At 47.5% G+C, this 20,115-nt stretch overlaps 1 protein-coding gene across 1 annotated transcript in view; it reads left to right on the forward strand.

The window, feature by feature from the left end:
- Positions 1-20,115, forward strand: part of LOC120861198 (voltage-dependent calcium channel gamma-2 subunit) — a 119,585-nt gene that overhangs the window by 83,959 nt on the left and 15,511 nt on the right. The window contains exon 2 of the mRNA XM_040236856.1: positions 15,208-15,291. Within this exon, the coding sequence (XP_040092790.1) occupies positions 15,208-15,291 (84 nt within the window). The remainder of the gene's footprint in view (positions 1-15,207; positions 15,292-20,115) is intronic.

A 20,115-nucleotide genomic window follows, 5' to 3' on the forward strand; every position in this document is an offset into this window, starting at 1 on the left:
GAAATGATGCCCCCTCTACCCACCCTCCAGCATCTTGTCCTCTGCAGTAACAGTATCACTCAGTGGTTCACTAGAACCCCACTGTTGTCACTCAGTCGTGTCTGACTCTTTACAACCCCATGGACTGCAGCACACCAGGATTCCCTGTCCTTCACCATCTCCTAAAGTTTGCTCAAACTCATGTCCATTGAGTCAATGATGCCGTCCAATCATCTCATCTTCTGTCGCCCCTTTCTCCTCCTGCTCTCAGTCTTTCTCAGCATCAGGGTCTTTTCCAATGAATCAGCTCTTCGCATAAGGTGGCCAAAGTATTGGAGTTTCAACTTCAGCATCAGTCCTTCCAGTGAATATTCAGGGTTGATTTCCTTTAGTATTGACAGGTTGGATCTCCTTGTAGTCCAAGGGACTCTCAAGAGGCTTCTCCAGCACCACAGTTTGAAAGTATCCGCTCTTCGGCCCCACTGCCTGGGGTCAAATCCCAGCTATTTGGCTCACACTGTGAATCCTTCAGTGCATGTCTTCATCTCTCGGTGCCTCTATTTCCACACCTCTAAAGTGGGGAAAATAATAGAGGGATTTTTTTTGTTTTTTAGGATTGAATGTACAGTGTTTAACCCAGCACCTCGCTCCTGACAGTTTCTCCAAGGGGCCCACTGTGACCACCCTGCCCTTGCTGTTGTTTTCACCTGGGGTCAGGTACATTGACTCTCTGTCTCAGTGCCTCCTAGACACTGTTCCGGGGGTTGAGGAAGTCCTGTTACACTGACCCCCTCTCTACCACGGTGCCCAGCTCAATCACTATAGTTAATGGGCATCCAGTAGAAATGAGGACTGGCTGAAGTACTGAATGAATCCTGAAGTCAATGACTTGCCCAAGATCACATGGTTGAGACACAGCCGAAAGACGGCGCAGGCACCCACTCTCTCACTAAGCACCCAGCCATCTTTCCACTGCGCCGCCGGGCTCTCAAGATGAATGTAGAGCTGTTGGCACACGACAGTATTTATTCATTGCCTGCCCACTCCTGGGGTTGACAGAGCCATTTGATCAGTCCTGTTCCAGAGGGCCTATGCCTATCAGCTTCCTGTCCTCCCCAGGCCTGCCTCCACCTGGAAGCAATGCTGACACGGAAAGTAATCACTACTCTCCCCGACTAGCCCCGGAGCTTCTTGAGAGCAGGGACTGGGTGATCCATCTGCACCCCCAGCATGGGCCCCAGACAGTAGCACCTGACACTTTTTGAGAACCTACTGTGTGCCAAGCACTGTGCTAAACCCTCTCAATGTAGGGTTTTAAGCAATCCTCACAGCCCCAGTGAGATAGGTCTACTGTCTCCCATGTTACAGATGAAAAGACTGAGGTTCAGAAGGGTTTTGTGGTACAACTGGGCTGTGAACCCAGGTTGCCCACCTCCAGACTCTGAGACTAACCACTGACCCTCCCTGCCTCTCTAGCAGCAGGAGCTGAACTAAGAATTGTTTTTGAGAACGGTTTCATGGCTTTTGACAACACTCAAACCTACAGGCCTGCTTTATGGAGTACATTTTAGGTTGGCTCCTTACCTCTGTGGAGGGTCCTTAACCTCATTGTGCAAGGCTTTCAGTCACATGGTGGAACTTGAGGACATGAGGTTTTCCTGTCCCTGGGAGCCTGCTCCAGCATCAACACTGTGGAGCCAGGGGGACAGAGATACAAGGTTATGATGAAGGGGCCTTGAAGTTCAGAACCTCGATCCTCCCAAGTTCTCATTCTTGGTCAGGTCTACATAAGCCACCAGCCAGTAAGAGTACCCCTGCCTGTGACACAGAGAGCTCCCAGTGTAGGGCCCTGACCACCACCTTGGGGGTCTGTCCACGGTCTCTAAGCACTGACTATCCTGGTTCACTTATCTCCACCAGGATCCATTCACTCTTCCTGTGTGAGGTCAAACCCACTCTCTTGCACCTCCTTCCTGGCTCCCTTGTCTAAGGCTGACTTGCACCCCAGTTCTCAGCAATGCCCCTGCCCATGTTTTCCCTTAGTCATAGCCACAGCCAGCACTGAACCGGAGCAAAGTTTATCCTGAACAAAGGGGTTGTGAAGAAGACTGAGACAATTTCTAATTCATCCTTTTGCTCAATTATTCTGTAGATACTTAGTGAGAACCTGCTCTACACAAGGACTAAGTGTTCTTTCAGTTCAGTCGCTCAGTCATGTCCAGCTCTTTGCGACCCCATGGACTGTAGCATGCCAGGTTTCCCTGTCCATCACCAACTCCCAGAGCCTGTTCAAACTCATGTCCATCGAGTCGATGATACCATCCAACCATCTGATCCTCTGTCATCCCCATTTTATCCTCTGTCATCCCCTTCTCATCCTCTGTCATCCCCTTCTCCTTCTGCCTTCAATCTTTCCCAGCATCAGGGTTCTTTAAAAAGTATCTAATATTAAATACATATAAAAGACTATTTTAACATGCATGATTACACAGATTACAATTAGTTTTGGCAACAAGGGTTGTTTTTTAGCTAAAAAAGATAGCCTATTTCTCTCTCCTTGCCCGTCTCTGGAGATATGACATCTGGGAGATAAGACTCTCCATTGATGGCATGGCCCAGATGTCTTTGATTCTTCCATCACGCATCTTTCCATCCTCAAGGTTGTGTCATGGTCCAAGATGGCAACTGGAGCTCTCTATTCCATGTGCCCAGAGGAAAGGGCTGAAAAGGGCACATGCCATACCTTGAAGGATGTCACTCCCTCCACTTCCATCTCATTGGTCAGAGCTTGGTCACATGGTCCCTCTAGATTCAAGAGCCACTGGGAACTAAAGTCTATATTCTGGGAAGCCACCTGTCCAAGCAAAACATGGGAAGATGGAAAAGACAGGACATTAGGAAACAGCCAGTAGTCTCTGCCATAGTGAGGTACAGAGAACAGTGATAGAATGAAGGCCACCAGCTTAAGAAATGGAGCATCCCAGCACACTGAAGCTGACCTGTCCCCTCCCTTACCCCTTCTCCCTCATGTCTGGTCAACACCCTCTTGAATTCTGTGTTTATCACTGCTTGCTTGACTTTACAGTTTCACCACAACCACGCATTTCCTTTTTCTTTCCTTTTTATTATTATTTAGTTATGGCCGTGCTGGGTCTTCATTGCGGCACTCAGGCTTTCTCTACTTGCAGAGAGTGCGGGCTACTCTCCTTTGCGGTGCTCAGGCTTCTTGCTGTGGCGGCTACTCTTGCTGTGGAGCACAGGCTCTAGGCACACGGGCTTCAGCAGCTGCAGTTCAGGGGCTCTAGAACGCTGGCTCGATACCTGTGATGCCTGGATTTAGTTGCCATGCAGCATGTGGGATTTTCCTGGAGCAGGGATTGAACCCATGTTCTTAAAAATCTATTGTCCAGTTGTACATGTTTAACTTTGTGTAAATGGAATCATACCATATGTGTTTATCCATGGCTTGATTTCTGTGTTCAGTATTTTTAAAATTTTTGTTGAAATATAGTTGACTTACAATGTTGTGCTCATTTCAGATATACAACAAAGTGATTCAGTTGTATATTTTTATGCATGTATTTTTTACATTCTCTTCCATTATAGGTTATTATGGGATATTGCATATAGTTCCTTATCTACATAGTAGGTCCTTGTTGGTAATCCATTTTCTATACAGTAGTGTGTATATTTTAATCCCAAACTCCTGATTTATCCCTGCCCCCCTTCCCCTTTGGTAACCATTAGTTTGGGTTCTATGCCTGTGAGTCTGTTTCTGTGTGTGTGCTGTACAGTATTATGTGTGTGGAATTCACCTGTGTTGACAAGTGTAGCTGTAATCTACTCCCATTCATTGCTGAGTCATATCTCATTATATTAATGTGTTCCAAGTTATTATCATTCTTCTGATGAGAAAAATGTGAGTTGTTCCCAGGGTTGTGTTGTTCCAAGCACTGCTGTTAGGAACATTCTCATATACACCTCCTCATATATACAGTTAAGGGTTTCCCAGGGTTTGGGATATACACATATTTTGAGACTGTCAAATAGGCTTTCTAAATATTTATTTATTTATTTGGCTGGGCCAAGTCACATGGGATCGATCTTCAATCTTCATTGTTTCAGGTGGGATCTAGGTTCCCAACCAGGGACCAAACGCAGGCACCCTGCATTAGGAAGCATGGGGTCTTAGCCACTGGACCACCAGGGAAGTCCCTCAAATAGGCTTTTAATAAGAGAGCTACAGAAGATCCTGGTGCTCCAGGGATCCTAATAGTTGGCATAATGTTCATCTGTTCGGGAGAATGGAAATGTATAGAATACTCTCCACCCACAGAGACACACACAGATTCATTTGTTTATTTGTCCATTTGTTCAATAAACACTTGTTGTGTAGCTATTATCATTAATTGTAAGACACACCATCAATGTAATAATGATTTTTCGGGGGGAAGAGAGACACACAGCAGTAAATGAAACCATCAATTGTAAGACACATCCCAATTTCACAGAAATGTGCATGGACGTTAGAATCAAGGAAATTCTTCCCTTGAGGAACTTACAGATTTGAAGCCATTTTTCCCCTGAACAATGATACCAGAGCACAAAATAGGATTAAAGCAGATACAAAGTATTCAAAATCAACCCAAAATATAGTCTACCAGGGACCCTGAATCACAACACTGCCTTTGAGCTTGCAAGAAATACCAAGTCTCAGGGTCCGCCGCTCCAGACCCACTGAGTCAGCAACTGGTTTAACATGATCCCCTAGTGACTCCTATGCCCATTAAAACCTAGTCGCACTTCAGAGGGGCATAGAGGAGAAAAAGAGTCTTTCCAACTAAGGGCAATCAAGAAAGGCTTCTTGAAGAGGTGTCATTTGAAGAAGAGAGAGAAGGAAGGATTACATTGGTTGAGTGTTGCTCTGAGTTAGGAACTGTACAAGGCGCTTTCTCATTGAGTCCTTAGAATCATCCCCATAGGGCAGGAATTTCCTTTTTACAAAGAAGGAAATAGGCACAGAGCGGTCACATGACCTGCTCAGGGCGGCACAGCTGATAGCTAGCAGAGCTGGGCTTTGAGGCTGGGACTCTCTGAGTCTGGAGTCCAGTCTCTTCCCCATATCACACTGAAAGAACAAAAGAAGCAGCTGACAAGAATCAGGGCAGGACAGTCTCTGGTGGCTCAGAGGGTAAAGAATCCGCCTGCAATGCAAGAGACTCAGGAAAAGCCCCTGGAGAAGGGAAAGGCAACCCACTTCAGTATTCTTGCCTGGAGAATCCCATGGACAGGGGAGCCTGGCAGGTTGCAGTCCCTGGGGTCGCAAAGAGTCGAACGCGACTGAGCAACTAACACTTTCACTTTTTCTTCCTCCCAGAGATGTGTGCAAAAGTGCTCAGTGCTGCACCCAGGGCTTCCAGAAGATGAGCTCTCAGGGCACACCTGGGGACGGACTCAGGAAAGCAGGCAGGCAGGGCAGTCTTCTTACTCCAGTCTAACCCCACCCAACGCCTGCACAAGACCTAGCTCGCAGCAGCCGTTGGAAACAATTCAGTGAATGAATGAATGAATGAGGAGAGAGTTTTATTTCAAACCTTCCAGAAGCCGCCAGCGCCAGCACTGCTTGGGGGCTGAGGTTCCCAGAGAGGCTGGCCTCGCCCACCCGCCCCAGGGTCTCGTTAATCCCTGCCATCAGCGAGGGCCCTGCCAGCACAGCAAAAAGCCAGGAGCAGAAAAGGTTTAAAACACATCGCCAGCAGCTCCCACCAAACCCTTCATTTGCTTCACTTAAAAAATTACTTCGCTGACTTCCTACCCGTGCGTCAGCTGGCTCCCTCCGAGAGGCCTCCAGGTTCCGAGCTACTCTTTCAGCCTCTCCTGAATATGTGGAAAAATAAAACAGCGCTTGTTCAACCCTTAATGACCAGGTTTATGAAGAGGTTATTGTATCTCAAAGAAATGAGACAGCAGTTGGTGTTGTGAGATATTAATGTGCTTTTTACAAAGCTGATAACACCTCCTTTTAAACTACTTAATACCTGCAAGCTGAAATTCTCAGACTGAAGCAGGGAATTCCTGGAGGCAGAGCTGTGGCAGCCTAGGACTCAGCCCTTGGCCTTCCCTCCAAGGCTTGGCTTGAGGTCTCTGGGCTCTGGGTTGGTGCAACATCGCTGGCCCTTCTGGAGTGGGGGTTCAGTAGAGATTTCACAGTTGTTGGTCCCTTGGCAGAAAAATCCTCTATAGTTCATGGTGGGAGTGTGTGTGTGCTAAGTTGCTTCAGTCATGTCCTACTCTTTGCTACCCCATGGACTGTAGCCCACCTGGTTTCTCTGTCCATGGGATTCTCCAGGCAAGAAGACTGGAGTGGGTTGCCCTACTCTCCTCCAAGGGATCCTCCCAAGCAGGGATCGAACTCAAGTCTCATGTCTCCTGCACTGGCAAGCGGGTTCTTTACCACTAGGCCTCCTGGGAAGCCCTCATGGAGGAATAATCTCCCCCATCTCCTCATCCTCCAGAAGCTCAAAGCCAGTGCTTGTTGGGAGGAGTTGGGGCTGAGATGCCCCCTCCTCACTTCAGCCTGGACCACAAGCCCAGCAGGATCAGATCCCTGCTTAGTCCCCAGCCATCTCCTGCCCTCACCCTCACCCATCCAACCTTCTTGTTGGGATCAATCTTTCTGTAAATCTCCACTCCCATGAAGATGTCATGTCTTTGCACTAGGCGACCCCTCATATGAGACTGCCCTGCATCCGGGGGTTTGCTGGTAAATGTTTACCAGCTGGCTCTCTGTGCAGGGATACAGGACCTTGATTTGTAGTGTTTGCCAATGTCCGTGGTGTGAACACTTGCACCGTGGCTGATTTCAAGCTCCTCATGTGAGTTAAGAAGAGACCCTAACAATCAGCTCCCAAGATGTAAGCCAGCCCCAGCACAGCACTGCCTCCGGGTTTCCCTCTTACTCCCAACTCTGCCCTGGAGGACCTGCCCTGGAGGACTGGCCTGGTGCCCTGAGACACTCTGCCCCCTCCTGTGTGCCCAGCACTTCCCTGACCTTGCTCTTCCCTGACTTGCCTCTTCCTAGAATCCCTTCTCACCCTCCACTGCTTCCTCACATGCCCCGGCACACACACACACACACACACACACACACACACACACACACACACATCCCTGCCTACTTGCTTCACCTGGCTGACTCCTCCACCTTCTGAGTCAGGAAGCCTGTGTCAACACTCACGCATGCACACACCTGAATCTGCAGCCCTCTGTGTGTTCTCAGACACACCCTGCTATGTCAGAACACACATCCTGCTACCCCACAGCACCTCCTCCCTGTCTCCCATAGATGGCAAGCTCTGTGGGGACAAAAAGTCAATTTTTTTCCTCTGTGCCCTCAGCAGATCACACAGAACATGGCATACAGTCTTTGCAACATACACGTTAGCTGAACAACTACGCCCCATAAGGCTTTGTGTTCTTACTGTTGTTGTTTAGTCACTAAGTCGTGTCCAACTCTTTTGTGACTCCAGAGACTGTGGCCCACCAGGCCCCTTTGTCAATGGCATTTTCCAGGCAAGAATACTTGGGTTGTCATTTCCTCCTCCAGGGGATCTTCCCCACTCAGCGATCAAACTCAGGTCTTCTGCCTTGGCAGATGGGTTCTTTACCACTGAGGCACCGAGGAAGCCCATAAGGCCTTGTTGCTATTGTTTAATCGCTCAGTCGTGTCTGACTCTTTGTGACCCCATGGACTCCAGCACACCAGGATTTCCTGTGCTTCACCATCTCCTGGAGCTTGCTCAAACCCATGTCCATTGAACCAGTGATGCCATCCAACCATCTCCTCCTCTGGTCCCCTTCTCCTCCTGCCTTCAACCTTTCCCAGAACCAGGGTCTTTTCCAATGAGTCTGCTCTTCCCATCAGGTGGCCAAAGTATTGGAGCTTCAGCATCAGTTCTTCCAATGAATATTCAGGGTTAATTTCCTTCCAGATTGACTGATTTGCTCTACTTGCTGTCCAAGGGACTCTCAAGAGTCTTTTCCAACTCCACAGTTCTAAAGCATCAGTTCTTTGGTGCTCAGCTTTCATTATGGTCCAACTCTCACATCCGTACATGACTTCTGGAAAAACCATAGCTTTGACTAGAGGGACCTTTGTTGGCAAAGTGATGTCTCTGCTTTTTAATATGCTATCTAGGTTTGTCATAGTTTTTCTTCCAAGGAGCAAGTGTCTTTTAATTTCATGGTTGCAGTCACCATCTGCAGTCATTTTGGAGCCCAAGAAAATAAAGTCTCTCACTGTTTCCATTGTTCCCCCATCTATTTGTCATGAAGTGATAGGAGTGATGCCTTACATCTCTCTAATATAGGATGTGAGATATTACATTCTAGTAAATTCTGTGCTATCTATTTCCCCCCGAAACTATGCATCCCTGAAAGGCAAGGATCAGGTCAGGTTTCCCTCCACCACCCCAGAGCCAGGCAGTTAGTCATCCCTTAATCTCTACCCTGGGGAGGGAGGAAAGACGAACAGAGATGGTGAGGAACACCAGATATTTGAGCACTTGGATCTATCTGTGACTGAAGCTGAATCAATCCCTGGACTTGATGGCCACCAACCAGAAAGAAATACAGCAAAACTCAAGACTGGCATCTGGAAAACAAGATGATACCCCTCTTCACTGTTAGTAGTAATGTCTGCAGACATAGATGTTCTACCAAACTTAAATTCTACCAATAGCAATGCGGTACCACCAGGGTACTGCTTCATGAGCCTAAGCACCGCCTTAGTCAGTCAGACTGGGTCCTAAGCCACAGAGCCCCCAGTGCTCCTGGAGACCCCTTATGCTCCAACCAAAGCTCACAGCCTCATCATCACCATCAACCTCAGAGACCACTGGGATCAATCCCACTACAGCCTGGGTCCCAGTTTACCTCAATCATTCCTCACCACTGATCTTCTGTCTCTCAGTTCAGTCACTCAGTCATGTCTGACTCTTTGTAATCCCATGGACTGTAGCATGCCAGGCCTCCCTGTCCATCACCAACTCCTGGAGCTTGCTCAAACTCATGTCCATTGAGTCAGGGATGCCATCCACCCATCTCATCCTCTGTAATCCCCTCCTCTTCCTGCCTTCAATCTTTCCCAGCATCAGGGTCTCTTCCAGTAAGTTAGTTCTTCGAATCAGATGACCAAAGTATTGGAGCTTCAGCTTCAGCATCAGTCCTTCCAATGAATATTCAGGACTGATTTCCTTTAGGATGGACTGGTTGGATCTCCTTGCAGTCCAAGGGACTCTCAAGAGTCTTCTCCAGCACCACAGTTCAAAAGCATCAATTCTTCAGAGCTCAGGTTTCTTTATAGTCTAACTCTCACATGCATACATGACTACTGGAAAAACCATCGCTTTGAATAGATGGAACTTTGTTGGTAAAGTAATGTCTCTGCTTTTTAATATCCTGTCTAGGTTGCTCATAGCTTTTCTTCCAAGGAGCAAGTGTCTTTCAATTTCATGGCTGCAGTTACCACCTGCAGTCGTTTTGGAGCCCAAGAAAATAAAGTCTGTCACTGTTTCCACTGTTTCCCCATCTGTTTGCCATGAAGTGATGGGACCAGATGCCATGATCGTAGTTTTCTATCCCTCAGAGGTTAGTGGAGAAGGCGATGGCACCCACTCCAGTACTCTTGCCTGGAAAAGCCCATGGACAGAGGAGCCTGGTAGGCTGCAGTCCGTGGGTCGCAAAGAGTCAGACATGACTGAGCGACTTCACTTTCACTTTTCACTTTCACGTGTTGGAGAGGAAATGGCAACCCACTCCAGTGTTCTTGCCTGGAAAATCTCAGCGACGGGGGAGCCTGGTGGGCTGCCGTCTATGGGGTCGCACAGAGTTGGACACGACTGAAACGACTTACCAGCAACAGCAGCAGCAGAAGTTAGTAGAAAACTCTCTGTCACTGACACAGAATGACTCTTACTCTAACAGAGAAGGGCAAGAAGCATCTGGTGTGGTTCCCTGTGTCAAATCTCCATCCAGACAGGGCCGTCATTTAGCTTGTAAAAGACTCATCATCAAAAGATCACACCAATAATTTCTAAAAACCAACCATTGATTTGGGGCCTATTAGAATAATTGGATGAATCATTTGCACGTCAATGTTTAACTTGGTAAGCAGTTTTATAATATGTATTTGATGTATATAGGAAATAAAAGTGAACATTTAGTTTTGTCTTTATATAGAAGTTATTTGGTTTTTTCTCGTATATTATAGGCTAGTATTATATTATCTTGTATATTATAGTTGGTGAAAAAGTAATTGCAGTTTTAGACTGTGAATTTTAAATCATTTTACTAGGCTCAAGCACATCTTTATTAATCAAAATAGGAACCATTAAAATCAGCACATTTTTGCCAATGAGAAATAAGTTTGTTTATTCCTGTAGCATAAAAATCCATGCCTCAGGATTCGACCAACTCCTGGAAAGCAGTTTCTGCCTCCTGCTGGTTGTGGAAGCATTTTCACTTCAAAAAGCTGAGATGCTTGAAGAAGTGGTAGTCAGTTTGTGAAAGGTCAGGTGAACATAGAGAAAGAAGAAAAACTTGTAGCCCAGTTCATTCAACTTTTGAAGGCTTGGTTGTGTGATGTGTGATCGGGCATTGTGTAAAGAATTGGGCTCTTTCTGTGGATCAGTGCCAGCTGTAGATGTTGAGGTTTTCAGCGCATCTTATGGATTTGCTGAGCATACTTCTCAGATGTAACCATGTCGTCAGGATTCAGAAAACTGTAGTAGATGACACAGGCAGCAAACCACTAAGCAGTGACCATGACCTTTTTTGGTACAAGTTTAGCTTCAGGAAGTACTTTGGAGCTTCTTCTCCATCTAGCCACTGAGCTGGCTGTCACTGGTCATCATACAAAATCCACTTTTCATCACACATCACAATCCAATAGAGAATTGGTGCGTTGTTGTTGCACAGAATAAGAGAAGATGATTTTTTTGATTTACAATCAGCTCATGAGGCACCCACCGCCCCAATTTGTTTCAAATGCTGAACAACCATAGAATGGTCAGTGTTGAGCTCTCCAGCAACTTCTCTTATAATTGTAAGAGGATCAGCTTTGATGATGCTCTCATTGGGTCACTGTCAACTTCCAATGGCTGGCCACTGCACTCATCTTCAAGGCTCTCATTTCCCCTTGCAAAACTTCTTTATTATCACTGCACTGCCCCCATATCCTAAATGTGTTCAGAAAAAAGCACAGAACCTCAGGAGGAACTGTCAGGCCACCAACACATATACTTCATGTCTCAAGCCTGGCCCATACCTTCTCCACTTTCATGGAGAAAATGTTCACTTCCTTCCTCCCTTTCCTCACTCTCAGTTGGCAATTATGTTTCCCATTTCATTCAGAAAATAGAAGCAACCAGAAGAGAAGTGCCACAAGCTTCCACCATGCCCACCCATCCCCTGCATCCGTATCCACACCGCCCCGTCCCCACGGTGCCGTGGATGCACCACCATCCACGTGAGGCCAGCCTTGCACTTGTACCCTCACAGTGCTCCTGTATTGTCCCACCCCTCCCCGGGCTATCAAGCGTTCCCTCTCTGCTAGAACATTCCTGCCGGCATCACTCATGCCTTGAGACCTCCCCTGACCACAGGGCAGCCAGAGTAGTGGCAGATCCCAGACTAGCACAGTGTGGGAGGACACAGAGACGTTGAGGGAGGGACAACAAAGGAGACGGTCGGGGCACAGGAGGCTAGACCAGCAAGTGCAAAGGCCCCAGAGAAGGAGTGAGCGTGGCGGGAAGGACAGCTGAGACTGCACGTGCGCTGAGACGGAGGTTAGGCCAGGCAGCGGTCCGCCCTGTTAAAGATGTTGAAATTTTCCCTAAGAACATCAAGAAGCTGTTGAGCACTTCAAACTGAAGGTGGCTTGAACAGATTTGCATTGTCAAAGTTTCACTATGATTATTCTGTAAAGATGGATAAGAGTGGGTACCAAATGGCCAGTGGGGAGGCTACCGCAGTCATCTAGAAAAGCAAGGAGGGTGGCCTGGCAGTGGGTATTGCTCTTGTTGGGGAAAAAAATCGATGGGTTTGAAAGATTCTGAGAGCCAATACAGACAGGATGTTGTGATGGATGGAGCCTGCAGGGAAGAGGCAGCAATGTTGGCAATGATGGCTGGGCTCAGGCTTGCATGAGGCAGCAACAGAGAGGCCTTGGCTGACCTATTTGTTGCCTCCAGAAGACCAGGCTTCAGGGACAGATCATGAGTTCCGGTTTGGACCTGCTGAGTGTACAATGCTTTTAGAACATCCACCAAGAGACATCAAATAGACAGTTGGATCCCCAGGTCTGGACCTCACAGGAGAAGTCTGGGCTGCTGATTCTTTGACACAGCCTCTCTACAAGCATCTCTGGAGCCCTTTTCCTGTGCGGGGCACTGTGCTGGGACCCAGTGGTCCAAAGATGATGGAGGCAGGGGCTGGGGCCAGGCTGTGTGGGGAGCAGCTGTACTAGAAGTCCGAAGAGAGACATGGAGGCACCACCTGTGGTTGGGGGCTGAGCACAGTCCCCAATTTGTCAGGAGCCTTGGGGCACTTCAGTACCATTCTCAGCGCCTCACCTCCTGCACAGATTCCTTATAAAGATGCCTGGCACCAAGTTGGTGCTGACAAAATACTTGTCAGACTGAATTGAGAGAAAAGGAAAGTGCTTTGCAAAGTGGTTTTCAAATATACTGATTTGTAGTTTTACCAATGGGGAGGTAAATGTTATCCTCTTAGAAGTAGGAATGAAGACTCTTCCCAGGAAAAAAGAGTCTGTGGTTGGATGGGGGATAAGTCAGGAGAGGGAGGGGAAGCCTCTGGTTAATGCATCAAGATGCTGAGAACAGGGTGGGCACGTGTTCAAGACCACAGAGGAGGGGGACACAGCAAGGTATGGGGTGGGGAGGGTGCCAAGCAACAGAAGACATGGTCCAGCACACACAGAGAAGACACCTGCCCCACTGGGAGCATTCTGAGCCAAACTCTGTCTACCTGGAGTCCCCGTATGCTCTGGGGAATCTCTCTTCTTGCAGAAGTTGGGAAAGGAAGCAAATTTGGCAGAAATACAGTTAAGGGGAGGTGGGGGTTGTAAGGTAAGGATCAACCATTTTCTCTGTTATATGTAGTACAGAACTACCTGTGTGCATGCTAAGTCACGTCAGTCATGTCCGACTCTGCAATCCTATGGACTGTAGCCCACCACGATCCTCTGTCCATGGGATGCTCCAGGCAAGAATGTTGGAGTGGGTTGTCATGCTTTCCTCTGGGGGATCTTCCTGACCCAGGGATCGAACCCATGTCTCCTTTATCTCCTGCCTTGGCAGGCGGGTTCTTTACCACTAGCACCACCTAGGATCCCCAGTGTTACCTATACATATCATAATAGCTAGAAACACAATTACCGCCCACAATGCGGGAGACCTGGGTTCGTTCCCTGGGTTGGGAAAACCCCCTGGAGGAGTCATGGCAACCCACTCTAGTGTTCTTGCCTGGAGAATCCCTGTGGACAGAGGAGCCTGATGGGCTGCAGTCCATGCGGTTGCAAAGAGTTGGACATGACTGAGCAACTGAGCACATCCTGTATATCCAGCTGTGTATATGTGTAATAATGACTTAATATTCTTAAATAATACCTATCATACATAATAAAACCTACTTTATGGGCTACAAGGCTCAGGATCTTACAAGAAAATAAATTGTTCACACATATTAAACACTGTATTAATTAGGTGGCATTAGCTTCTATCACAGGAAAATCCTGAATGTCAGGGGCTAAATGTAGCAAGGTTCATTTCTCTCTCACTCAGTTCCCCCAGCACATTTACTAATGTGCCAGGCACTGCTCTGAGCACTTTAGACGTGTTAGCTCATGTCATCCCCACAACAATCGACAAAGGAAGAATCACTCCGATCTCTGCTTTCTGATGAGGAAGCTGAGGCATCTCCGTGAAGCTGAATGAAACCCAGGCAGGCCAGCTGCAGAACATACCATTCACCCACTGTCGCCGTATCTCCTTGCACAGTTTCGAGTGTCCAGTCATTCAGAGAAAGTCAGGCAACATCCATCATGCCTGTGCTGGTGCTCAGGACAAAATGGTGAATGAAACAGACAAAAGTCTCTGTTGTCATGAAGCAGCCATGCTTGTAAATTCTATTCTCCACATGAGTGTTTATGAAGATCGCGTTCAGTAGTTCACTCATTCATTTAGGGATCACTGCTGGGGACCTGCTGGACAGCGGGCTAGGGTTCTCATCTGAGCTGGCTCTCACCTTCTCAGCAATCACCAAGGAAAGTTTTAGAACCAAAAGGTCTTTGTTTGAGCCCAGATTCCATCATTTCCTGGCCATGAGCACTTATTCAGTCATTTGAATTTGCAGAGACAGTTAAGGGAGAGTTGTAGGGTAAGGATCAACCATCTTCTCTGTAATATGTAGTACAGAATTACCTATATACTGTAATAGCTTGAAATACCTAAAATAGTTATATAAGCACACTTGTATCCAGTCTCCCTGAGCCTCAGTTTCTTCATTTATAAAATGGAGATGCTATTACTCCTCTCACAGGTTGTGTCATACTCCACAAGTCTGGCTAGTGACCCAGGTCTGGGTGGGGTGTTCAACCCTAGGAGTATTGCAGAACTTTCATGGGCTTCGTATAGTGAATTCCATGCAATTGCAGATGGGAAAATGCTTTGCAAACTCATCTAAAGAGCTGTGGGAATGTTTGCCAGCCTCGGTCTGGGGTCTGCCCTCTTTGGAAAACAATCAACTTTCTCGCATGTAAAACATGAGGTGACTCCCAGCCGAGCTAGGGCACAGAGGCAGGCACGCTGGTATTCACTAGTCTCCTCTGTGGCAGTCCCCAGCCCAGATTCAAACTCCACCGCCCGCCAAGCCTCAGCTAATCCTCAGAAGCCTCGATGCAGAGATGGAAGGCTGGGTTTTGAAGTCTTAAGCCTTAGATCCTCTCTGCAGCACCGCGGGTGTGTGTGTTTTGATTCACTGGGCAGATGTCCAAACAGACAAAGCGATACCTTCCTTGGGGGGGAGGGGGGAGGTGAGGGAGAGGACTGAGCCAGCTTCAGAAGAACAAGAAGTCAGGAAGAGGCCAGTGGGCGCTGAGTCCCTGGAGATTTGGATGTCTCACGAGCACTTTCTTCCCTTGTTTTCCAGGGAACTTCAAAGGTCTCTGCAAGCAAATCGATCACTTCCCAGAGGATGCAGATTATGAAGCTGACACAGCAGAATATTTCCTCCGTGAGTGGATGCAATTTTTTTTATTTCTCTCCTGGTGATGGGTCCTGCCCTTCCATCCTTTAAGAGCCAAAGGCCAGAACTATCTAGAGGTCTCTGTCACTGCAAAGGGCAGGAAAAAGCTGAGCCTTCTGTCTTCCCCCCTTGCCATGGCCAAACGTTCAGGTGTGCTATTTCCTGCTACCCGCAACGCCCTTCCTCCCCTCTTTGTTGGCAAGTTCCTACACATTTTCCAGGTTTCCGGTGAAACAACACCTCCTCCAAGAAGTCCTCTATGCCCCTGAAGGGGTTCCCAGAGCCTAGCATCTTTATCATGCTGTTGCGTCCATGTCTGTTTGATCAAGCAGCTCCCTCATAGTGTTGCCAGTTCAACTAGAACTCTGATAGAACTCTACCTATGTCACTCATCATTATATTCCCAGCCCAGTGCCCGGCACATAGAAAGTACTCCGTAGATATTTCTTGAACAATCCAATGAGGAGACTCACCAGGCAGTGCCAGACTGGAACTTCTACTGAAACAATGAGATTATTGTTTTTTTTTCTTTCCCCACAAATCAAGTCAAAGTTAAATCCTGATGTAATAGCTGTGATCTTAAATCCACCTGAGACATAGTATCAAGAGAAAGCATTTTGAGACCCAAAGAAAATCTCTCAAGAAGCAGCGAAAACTAACAAGGTAAAATGTTCCAGGAGAAAAGGATTTCCAGGAGAGAGGCTGAGGGTCCTTAATGCATGGGACCGCAAAGCCGCCCCAGCAGAAGTAGCTGAAAGCTCTGTACGAAGCTCTCAGAAAGCACTTCCGAAAGCAGTGTGCTCTCCTCCCAGGAGCACCCCTCCCTGCCCCTGCCCTCACCCCCTCTGCTCCCAAGTGCCCTTCCCCAGCCAAAGCCTCCCTCCCATCCTCCACAGCAGTGGTTAGTATTGGATCATTTCTATGAAAAATGTAGGAAGCATTTTATTATATGGATCACCCCTGTCACTTTCAATAATTACTCCTTGCGTCAAACCCAGCTCTCAGGTCAGCCTGAAATCTGGGTTTCATTTCAAAGCCCATGGAACATGAAGCCAACCAGGCGGCAAGAAAAAGGAAGGGGACATCAGGTCACTCATAGGTCTCTTTTTAAAGGAGAAGGGGCAATATCTTACTAGGCTCGTCCTTTCCCTTTATGAATTCCTGCACGACACTGCTCTCAGATGGAATTCCTGAAGGATCGTTTGTTCGTCCTCTGCATTATGAGGTCTGAAAGTGAAAGTGTCAGTTGCTCAGTCTTGTCCGATTCTTTTCGACCCCATCAACCACTCCATCAACCATAGCCCACCAGGCTCCTGTGTCCACGGGATTCTCCAGGCAAGAATACTGGAGTGGGTTGCCATGCCCTCTTCCAGGGGATCTTCCCAACCTGCGGATTGAATCCGGGTCTCTCTCATTGCAGGCAGATTCTTTACCATCTGAGCCACCAGGGAAGCCCCTATTACCAGGTCTAGGGCTCTCAAAGGAGCCTGGTGAGGGCATAGAAACAAATTGAGCACCTTCTGTATGTCAGAGTCTGCACTGAGTGCTGGAGAGTTCCAGAGGAATGAATGAGGCACCATCCATGGCTGCAGGCAGAGCACAGCCTAGTAGGAGGACCCTCAGAGAAACAGCAGGACTTGGGAGGCAGGGTCCTGCAGAGATGCACCCGAGAGAGAAGATGGAAGGGGGAGCCAAGCAGGAGTCTGCGCACAAAGCCACGCTGGCTGAGCCCAGCAAGGGGGCGATACTTTATCAGCCAGATGCCCAGTGTTGGGGGAGGACCCTTGTCTCATTCATTGCTCTACCAAGAACAGTTCCTGGAAGATAGAAGGTGCCCAATAAACGCTACTTGAAAGGAAAGACAGGATTCTTCAGCAGCTATTCCTACCTACTCTATACCTTTATTTCCCGAATTTTAAAGAAAATTGTTTAGTGTTTGTTTCATTTTGATGTCTCTGGACAGAAGACTTGAATGCAAATTAGCAGCGCAGGTTTCTGAGAGTCTGACTTGAGTTGACTTAATCCAAAAATATTTTTTGAGCATCTATAACAAATTGGCAAACCTTTTCCTAAAAGAGATATTCCAGGCTTTGTGGACCATAAAGTCTCTGTCTCAACTACTCAACCTTGGCCTTGTAGCACAAAAGCAAACCCAGAAGCAACTGAGCATGGCTGTGTTTGCTCCAGTGAAACAACTTCACTTGCAAAAATAGGCAACAGGCCTCATCTGGCAGTTTGTTGACCTCTGATCTGTAATATGCTAGTCTGGGGTTAGACAACAAAAGTAATTTTTTAAAGCTGGAAGATGTGAGTTCCCATCATTCTCTATCAACCTCTAACCTGATTGGCTAGAGAAACTAGAAGACAAAAGACATCCTTCTAGAAAGATTGCCTGCCCTAGTGTGGTGGGCAGAGCTGGTGCCCAGGAAGGTGGGAGGAGCCTCTCCTGAAGATGGGTTTTTGGTCCAGGGAGATGGGCAGGGCTGCACTCAGGTGGGTGGGGCCTGAGTCAACTTACCCCGCCCTGCCCTGTTTTAGTCTGTTAAACCTTCAGCTCACCTACCACTTGAGTTGACAGGCCCAAGAACCTAACCTAGATCCCTCAAGCAGGGAAAGAAGGTGATCCGGGGTGCTGAGGAAGCCTGGTGCCTAACCCAGACTGGAGGCCATCATTCCAGAAGTGTTCCCTAGAGAAGGTGGCACCAATGCAGAGACTTGGACTCTAGAAGCATTCATCCATCCATTCATTCACTCAGGAGATATTCACTATCACTATGCATAAGGCACTGTAGATGGTATGGGGACTCAAGTGTGGACAAAATAAAGTCAGCGCCTTCATGAAAGTTACACCCTGATGGAGGAAACAAGCAAAAAGCAAGGAGCCTGTTATGATCAATCATCCAGGCAAGAGATGACAGCAGCTTGAATGCAGGTGGTGGCAGTGAAGGAGGTGGGAAGGGGTCAGAGCCTGAAAATATTCCCAAGGGTCTGTATATAGGAGCTTCTGAAAGGTTGCACGTGGATTTCCAGGGACAGGAAAGGATAAAGGATGACTCCAAGGTTTGTGCCCATGGAGGGAGCAGGTTGGGATGGGGAAGGATGGATGCTCAGTATCGGCCACAATAAGTACAAGAGGCCCACAGACCCTTTGGGGAGGTGACATAGAGTCTGAGACTCACAGGGTGGGACCTGGCCCGAGACAGGAGTCTGAGAGAGGTTGGAAGGGGTACAATATTTAGCACCATGAGACTTGATGACAGCACCAAGAAAGTGGTGCAGAGAGAGAAGAGGTGCAGGATCTGAGCCCCAGGACCCCAAGGTTCGGAGGCCAGGTGGAGGAGGAGCCCCGGGGAAGGAGCTGAGGACAGGTGGCCAGTGAGGTAGCCTGGGTAACCCCTGCCATCCTTGATCCACCAGTTGGATGGAGGATCTGGAGCAGAGAGGGAGGCGGAGGATGCCAGGAGGGCATGACTGGCCAGGGGCACAGAGCAGAGAAAGTGGGACTCACTTGTTCTCAAGCCAGCAGACCAAGCTTCAGGCAAGTTCAACGCCTCTTGAAGGATGGGGCAGAAGGAAAGCACCGAATTAATATCTGACGGGACAAATGAATGAGTGAATGAATGAATGCTCTTACTGCCCAGTCTCCGTGGGGATTCAACGGGGTCCCCAGCTTCTCCACAGCCACAGAGTTCAAGGAGGGACAGCCTTAACTGGTCCCAGTCATCACCCTGAGTCACTGGACTTCTGGGCCCCACAAAGGTGTGGCTAATACAGGCCCTGCCCACCTATCACTAACTTACCCACAAAGTCATGGTAACCAGTCGGTTTTTTCCAAGCAGCTCCATGGGGCTGTCAGCTGGGTCTGCTGTGTGGCACCTCCTTAGCCCTCTCTCTTCTTCTTTTAAAAAAAAAAAAAATATATATATATATATTTTATTGAAGTCTAGTTGACTAACAATGTTTCAGGTGCACAACAAAGGGATTCAGTTATATACACATATATTATTTTTTATATTATTTTCCATTATAGGTTATTATAAAATATCAACGATAGTTCCCTGTACTATATAGTAAACCTTTTTTGTTTGTTACATATCTATTTTTTAATTAGAAATCTAGCATTCTATTCATACATAAGTCAAACAAGTAGAATCAAAATGTCAAATTTTTTAGTTAGGCAAAAATTCATAAGTTTTCTAAAATATATATATTATATTTATATATATGTATACAAAAGTTTTTCTACTATGCTTGATAAAGGCTTGAGAAAGAACATGAAAAAAAAGAAGAGATGGAGAAATTGGAAAGCACAATGAAATGGGGGCACTGAATATGAAAGAGAAAAAGTGAAACAAACTGGATAAAAGTAAAAGATCCTCATATAGTCCAGTTGTCCTTAAAACAGTAGCCTTCTCTCTTCTTGCCAAAGCTCCTTACCTCAAGCTGGTGAAGAAGAGGTGGTGGTGGCAAGGGTGTGACTTCCGATGACTCTTAGTGTGTGTTGGTGTGTCTGTGTGTGTCTTGTGCCCAGGGGCATGAGCGTGTGCTGGCTGCTGTGTCTTTTGATGCCTGCGTGTCTGTGCATCTGAGCGTCTGTCAGTCTGAATATAAGTGCCTGTATGTATGTGTGGGTCTGCTTGTGTGCACATGGGTCTCTTCATGGTGTGTGAGAGTGTGTGTGTGTGAGTGTGAGTGTGTGTGTGTGTTGTGTCCAGGAGATGGGAGGTGGCCACATAATGAGTCTGAGGGTGTGAGCTGTGGATGGGAAGCCAGACTAGGGCTTGGGGGCCTCAGCTTCACTCTGAGATGAGA

The sequence above is a fragment of the Oryx dammah genome, unplaced genomic scaffold, assembly GCF_014754425.2.
Source record: "Oryx dammah isolate SB20612 unplaced genomic scaffold, SCBI_Odam_1.1 HiC_scaffold_11229, whole genome shotgun sequence".
Taxonomy (NCBI): Eukaryota; Metazoa; Chordata; class Mammalia; order Artiodactyla; family Bovidae; genus Oryx; species Oryx dammah.